The sequence below is a fragment of the Mizuhopecten yessoensis genome, unplaced genomic scaffold, assembly GCF_002113885.1.
Source record: "Mizuhopecten yessoensis strain PY_sf001 unplaced genomic scaffold, ASM211388v2 scaffold8213, whole genome shotgun sequence".
NCBI classification, from domain to species: Eukaryota; Metazoa; Mollusca; class Bivalvia; order Pectinida; family Pectinidae; genus Mizuhopecten; species Mizuhopecten yessoensis.
Window position 1 is genome coordinate 2,614,628 of NW_018407435.1, and position 7,520 is coordinate 2,622,147.

Sequence of the window (7,520 nt, forward strand, 5' to 3'; positions counted from 1 at the left end):
TATATTGTCACAAAACAATCATTCCACTTACAAACAGAAGTCTGCGTCGACAGATACTGTCACAAAACAATCATTTCAGCGACCAAAGATACTGTCACAAAACAATCATATCACTTACAAACAGAAGTCTGCGTCGAAAGAGACTGTCACAAAACAATCATAGCACTTACAAACAGAAGTCTGCGTCGACAGATACTGTCACAAAACGATCATTTCACTTACAAACAGAAGTGTGCGTCCACATATATTATCACAAAACAATCATTCCACTTACAAACAGAAGTCTGCGTCGACAGATACGGTCACAAAACAATCATTTCACTTACATGCAAGTTTGTCCTCAATGTTGATGTCCAAAAAGGTGCGACAGTAACAGATGACCTTGTCCTTGACCGATTCTGGTTTGAGTATGCCAGACTGTATCTCCACCTCCGTTACTATAAATAGAAACTGACGGGTACAACTACTGCCCAACAAGCAAGCAGACATTACCTTGACAACCAAACTTCAATGATCTATATTTGATTGTGATAACCGTGCTTTAAGGCTGTGAAGAACAAAATCCAAAAACAATCAAAGATCAGTGATGCTTAACGGAATCCCTTACAGTGTTGTGTGTTGAATACCTCTGTGGTATTCTATAAAGGTGACATGCATGTGTTTTTGCGCGTGGAGTAAACAAGCACGAAAATATTTACATGCGAATATTTATTTATGTACTGAATAATTAATATCATAACAAATATGACTCTGCAAAGAAATGTTTGTCTCGCCGCCATAAAGTAGCGGAAGCGAGACTAAGGTGTTGCTTTTCTGACGAATGAAAAATTTACACCACGATTAATCTAGTCACATTTAGAACAGTTTTGAACGCAAAATTGTTTACTTGTACAGTTTACCTGTGTTGTTTATATCAGTGTTGTTATACCTGAGTGAAAGTATTTTTGGCGTGTTTCCTTGTCGATGAGGCCTTCGTCATACGCCTGGCTGGCAGCGCCCCGCAACATTTTGGTCAGCCTGGCGTCTATACTTGACCACTTCTCTCTGTCCTGTAACACACATGGTAACTTCTGCTAACATTTTCTGACATATTGATTTTGACTGCCTCCATACACAGTACAAAGAAACTCAAAAAAATCAATGTAACTTAATTTTTCTCTTACGATATCTTTATATGACCAAAAATGTTGTGAGGAACACAAAATGTTAAAAAGTGCAAGCTTTCAGACATTTTCACTGCTGTTCTGTGTCTTCATTTGGCTCAAGCTTGTTTTAGTTTGAGAAATTTCAATATTTGAAAGATACATTACAGTCGATAAAATTGAACTTCAGAGAGATGTTTTCTATTTTTACTATTTCAGCCAGCTTTATAAATGAAACTTTACTGAAATGTGTAATTTACAATAAATGTCACACAAACCAGTTACCAACCTGGTTAGTATTTAAACAGTGCGGTATTAGTTAAACTATTTAACATTAAAAGATACCTACACTTTGGCGTTGCTGTTCAAACCCTTCAACGTCATTGTCATAGTTGGGTAGAAGTTTGGTGATTGGTAAGAGATAAAATATCGCTGGTTCAGCGTTGTCATCGCGCTTGAACCACTGGTCCATCAGAGAGACGTCATACCCAAGCTTCATTGCAGTCCGCCGGATCAACTTGTATTCCCCAACATCTATTTTGCTCGGCATTGGACGACTCCCGTACTTGTCACCAAGAAACGCCTGAAAGTAGAATAGACCAAACAATTAGTAGTCCTATACCGAAAATAAATACACCTCTGTAGGTCCACTGTCCAACTCCACTAGGACTACTGTCCAACTCGCCCAGGACCACTGTCCACCTCCCCCAGGACCACTGTCCACCTCCCCCAGGACCACTGTCCACCTCCCCCAAGACCACTGTCCAACTCTCCCAGGACCACTGTCCAACTCCACTAGGACTACTGTCTACCTCCCCCAGGACCACTGTCCAACTCCCCCAGGACCACTGTCCAACTCCCCCAGGACCACTGTTCAACTCCCCCAGGACCACTGTCCAACACCCCCAGGACCACTGTCCAACTCCCCTAGAATCAGTGTCATTTGTACTTACCAGCATGTAGGGTCCACGCGATATCCTTTTAGACTTTTCCGCCTCATCTAGGACTAATTCATTTGTTGTGTGGTCAATCGAAGCCTCATCACGAACTCCCCACCGCATGTCCACAAGCTTCATAGCAAAGTTCATCAAAACATGTTAATATACAAAATCAAGTTGCTGTCACCTAGTTTTATAACAACTTTCTCTCTTTGTTTTTCAAGATATTATCACTTCAAATGATAGATATTTGGCCCACTCAATGATTGGTGCATGTTGTTGAATTTGGTATTCAATCAGAATCTATCAAATATATTTTCACAGTTCATGAACAGTTCCTATGTGTTTGACAAAACTTGACAGATCAGACACGTCTCAACCTCATAATGTAACAGCATGCAATGAATCAGTTTAACCCTTTCACCACTGTAGACCAAAATGGACTCATCAAGATCAATGCATGGTAGAGTCTACTAAAGTTACAAAGGGGTGAAAGGGTTAACTATATGAAACAAACTCACCTGAAATGTCAGCCCTTTCATGAAACAATAATCTCGAATTTTAGGAATGGACTTCTTCATCAGATAATTCCTCTCCTCCGTCATATCTACAAATATCCAAACCAAGGTAACTCATGTGGACAAACATCCAAACCAAGGTCACTCATGTGGACAAACATACGAACCGAGGTCACTCATATTTACAAGCATCCAAACCAAGGTCACTCATATCTACACACATCCAAAAAAAGGTCACTGGTATCTACACACATCCAAACCAAGGTCACTCATATCTACAAACATCCAAACCAAGGTCACTCATATCTACACACATCCAAACCAAGGTCACTCATATCTACAAACATCCAAACCAAGGTCACTCATATCTACAAACATCCAAACCAAGGTCACTCATGTGGACAAACATCCAAACCAAGGTCACTCATGTGGACAAACATCCAAACCAAGGTCACTCATGTGGACAAACATACGAACCGAGGTCACTCATATTTACAAACATCCAAACCAAGGTCACTCATATCTACAAACATCCAAACCAAGGTCACTCATATCTACACACATCCAAACCAAGGTCACTCATATCTACAAACATCCAAACCAAGGTCACTCATATCTACAAACATCCAAACCAAGGTCACTCATGTGGACAAACATCCAAACCAAGGTCACTCATGTGGACAAACATCCAAACCGAGGTCATTCATATCTACAAACATCCAAACCAAGGTTAGTCATATCTACACACATCCAAACCAAGGTCACTCATATCTACAAACATTCAAACCAAGGTTAGTCATATCTACACACATCCAAACCAAGGTCACTCATATCTACAAACATTCAAACCAAGGTCAGTCATATCTACAAATATTCAAACCATGGTCACTTATCTCTACAAACATCCAAACCAAGGTAACTCATGTGGACAAACATCCAAACCAAGGTCACTCATATCTACAAGCATCCAAACCAAGGTCACTCATATCTACAAACATTCAAACCAAGGTCAGTCATATCTACAAATATTCAAACCAAGGTCAGTCATATCTACAAACATTCAAACCAAGGTCACTCATATCTACAAACATTCAAACCAAGGTTAGTCATATCTACAAACATTCAAACCAAGGTCACTCATGTCTACAAACATTCAAACCAAGGTCACTCATATCTACAAATATTCAAACCAAGGTCACTCATATCTACAAATATTCAAACCAAGGCCGGGTATAGTCCTTTTAATAGATTAAATATTGAAAAAAACCCATCTAAAGTCCTTAATGTGATGGTTAGATATAAAAGAAATGACAAAAATAGTTTCTTATTACTTCCCTTCAAGTGTTTATATATATATATATACAATGTATATATCTCAGTCATAGACATATAATACTGTGTGCAGAGGAGACAAAGCCTGTTGTCCATACTGTGTATAATTATTACAAACAAAAGATGAACATATATATATATCATATATTTAACTGCTTCGAGACAATCTATCAGAGAAACAATTGGCCCTGTTATCAACAAATCATAGTGTCAGTCTATGTGTATAAAAGGTTTTAAATATCTTCTCGCTCTAGGTTAACAATATACTATTATACTTGTAACAGGAAAGAGAATATAGTGTGCTTCCAGCAGGATCGAACCCTCGATCTCCAGGTTCCTAGTCGGACGCTCTACCACTGAGCTAAAGGGAAATTTCCTCTTGCTCGAAGCTGGAAGGCGACCTTAATCATATGCACAGTCCCGGAATTAGATTACCCAAGTCCGTGGTACAGTCAAATCTTACAAAGAAATATATAAGGATTTAATTATTAAGCTTTTTAAAAGTCAAATACTTTCCAGACCAACACTGAATGAATTAACACCCACATATACACATGGAACGTGTCATTGCGAAACTATAACTGACATTATTTACAAACACGGTTAGGCCTATAATATTGACGTTCTCACCGGTGAACGTGGAGCTCGAGAAAACACGGACGATGGAGGATTCCATGGACGGAAGCTCGTCCAGGCATCCCTCGGACACCCTGTTTAATATGCTCGCCATTCTAAAACATGTGTCTGTTGACTATTTTATGACAGCACGTGTCATTCTGTTAGTCCAGTGAGCCATGTCCGCCCTTCCGTGTGTCTATCGGTGTGCCGATTCTCGGTAAGAGCGTCCATGGCTACTCGACTGTTTACCAACAACAGCACGCCTCAGTAAACACAGCTAAGGCAGGGATGTGTAGTCCACTTCACATCCCTGATACAATCTACTAATGGAAACAAAAAACAGGCAACACAAAACTGTATTTTAAACAAATCAGAACAAACAATTTTTAACAAATTTCTCCCGTCGGAATGTACGAAGTAGCCGTCATATGTTTCCATGTGTCTATTTTGACTTAGTGTTCAAAGAAAGATAACTCGATTACACTAAAAAGAATTTCTCTACAGTGACCTGCAAGAACATACCTTTGATCGTCAAATTAATTATCAAAACAACTTTTTTTTAAATTTCACATTTTTAATTGATTTTTCAAGATGTCAAATTGAACGAATTCATGTTTTTTTTAAATTATTTATTATATTTATTAAGTTATAACAGGGACAGTTATACGTCCCTGGTTATAATATAGAATAAAAATATTTTCTGCAGTTTTATATCGGCTTTTGTTGATGGTAAGTTATTTTTCATTTTGTTCTGTTTTAAAGTTGGTGAAAATTGGAAGCATTACAAGGTTTACGTTTCATTAAAAACACTGTTTATCGATATAAGAATGTCCTTGGCTCTTCGGAAGTGGAAAAAAAATCGGCGAGGTGATGTGGCCTCATTTGCATACGATATTTTCGTACGTTTGTCAGACTACAAAAAAGACCGGTTTATGAATGAAATATATCACCGTTTTTTGAGGTATGGGCTCATTTTGCAAGATAAAAAGTGCATTAAGCAAAACTGCATATTTATTTCTTATGTTTTCCGGACGAACTTCCGGTAATTTTTGTGTTAGTTTACAGACGATGGCCGGCCAAACGTCTAAAATATCCTTGTGTTGTGTCCAGCAGGTCACGTATTTACGAGATATAGCTTGATAAAATGGCTGCGCGGAAATACATAACGCGTGGAAACTGATGACTAGACGATACAGAGATGAACAGTTACGCGTTAAAATTCACCTCTAACGCGTTACAACGGTAAATGCACTGGCCAATCAGTGAAAGCGTTTCATAGTTGATGCTTTTGATATTTAAAACAAATAAAAATGTTTTGACTATTTATATTGGAAAAAAACCCAGACAATAACCGTTTTCCACATCATATTTTCCTTCTAACTAATGTGGAATTGGGTTATTGTCTGGGCCTTTTTCAATATAAATAAACAAATCTTCATTTAATTTAAATAAAATATGACAATTTTGATATATGAATAAAATTTCCAGAGCCTTTAAAGTGGTGTCGGAACGCAATTTAGAATTTTTATAATTGATTTTCAGAAAATGCCCTATTTTTTGGGAACTTCAGAAATGTCATTTTTGCTTTCTCGTTTCTCCATTATTCAATTCCTGTAGGAACATAAAGATATAAATTAAGTGGTTTTGTAAGGTATCCACTGGTTCAATACATGTAAGAAATCCACGATTTGTCCTTCACAGATCTCAATAAATATTCATATGTAATATTTATGAAGTGCAGCGTTTCCAGAGTGATTTTCTGTTTAGTTGTAAGGATATATTTTTTTGTATTTTAAAAATGTTCGAAGGTCATTTGTATATATGTTTCTAGTCATTGTCATAAATTGTTAAGATTCTATTCAACGTTAACATGACTGATAGTTTGTTGTTCTTTTTACAGTTAAAGTTATAGTTTATAAGTCGGGCTTGAAGTCTATTCAACACATAATTAGTGTTTTGCGGACTAGTACAGATATGGAGGATGAGACAGATAAGGCAGGAAAAGAGAAAGAACCTACATTGGTGGAAAAAAGATGGGATCGGGATCAAACTGAACATTTATCAGGATAAATGTTCAGGATCCTGAGGATTTATCAGGATAAATGTTCAGTTTGATGTTGTAGAAGACTCATCAAAAACGTCTGCGTTGACAAGAAAGGGTGTTTCAAATGTTTTACTTTTCAGGCGGTCCCATTACGCAATGTAGTCGCCTTGGATTTGATCAGGCATTGCCAATTCCCTCGGGTGATCGTTTAGGCCCAAACACCTCTTGGTTCACCCAGCTCTTGTGTCTACACACGATCGGATTGACGACACATACTTACCAGTTGGATTATAGTTGCTTCTCGTGTTAATATCAATGCTTATATCATGCATGTGAAAGTTGCAGCACACACACTGCACATGTACATCTAAAATACTGTGTCAAATGACATTCGTCCCTGTTGGCCGATTTAATTACTAGTGTTTGTATGCGACGTTTTCGTGTTTTCAAGTTTCCTGCTCTTGGGATAGCATAGAAAGTGGCCAGGGAAGAACATAGAACAGATGAGAATTGATTCAGGGAGGAATTAAGGGTATTTTACACCTAGTATAGAACTAATTTTAATTATTAAACATAAGTTTATATTTTAAAATTATTTCCAAGCATGAAATAATCAATGTTTAATGTGTGCCTGAATCATCCGAGCTACCCCGCTCCCTTCCCTTCTTTCTATCTCTCTCTGTTTTATTTTAAAAAAATCAGGTTGTATATAAGTTTAAAAGTTTTTGTACCGATCTTTTCCGATGCTGACGGCACAAGAGAAACGGATATTCAAGGACGAACGGAATTACAAGGGGGAAGCAAACCAAGGCACGGGAGTGATGGATAATAGTACAAGGCACGGGAGTGATGGACAATAGTACAAGGCACGGGAGTGATGGACAATAGTACAAGGCACGGGAGTGATGGACAATAGTACAAGGCACGG

The 7,520-nt window shown here is 37.9% G+C and overlaps 1 protein-coding gene across 1 annotated transcript in view; it reads right to left on the reverse strand.

Moving 5' to 3' along the window:
• LOC110455384 (NACHT and WD repeat domain-containing protein 2-like) overlaps positions 1-4,779 on the reverse strand; it is a 41,015-nt gene extending 36,236 nt beyond the window's left edge. Inside the window, exons 1-7 of the mRNA XM_021505484.1 lie at positions 4,561-4,779; positions 2,602-2,687; positions 2,096-2,212; positions 1,492-1,725; positions 929-1,049; positions 327-437; positions 119-143 (exon numbers count right to left, since the gene is read on the reverse strand). Of these exons, the coding sequence (XP_021361159.1) occupies positions 119-143; positions 327-437; positions 929-1,049; positions 1,492-1,725; positions 2,096-2,212; positions 2,602-2,687; positions 4,561-4,660 (794 nt within the window). The 5' untranslated portion in view covers positions 4,661-4,779. The remainder of the gene's footprint in view (positions 1-118; positions 144-326; positions 438-928; positions 1,050-1,491; positions 1,726-2,095; positions 2,213-2,601; positions 2,688-4,560) is intronic.
• Positions 4,780-7,520: the final 2,741 nt, after the last annotated feature.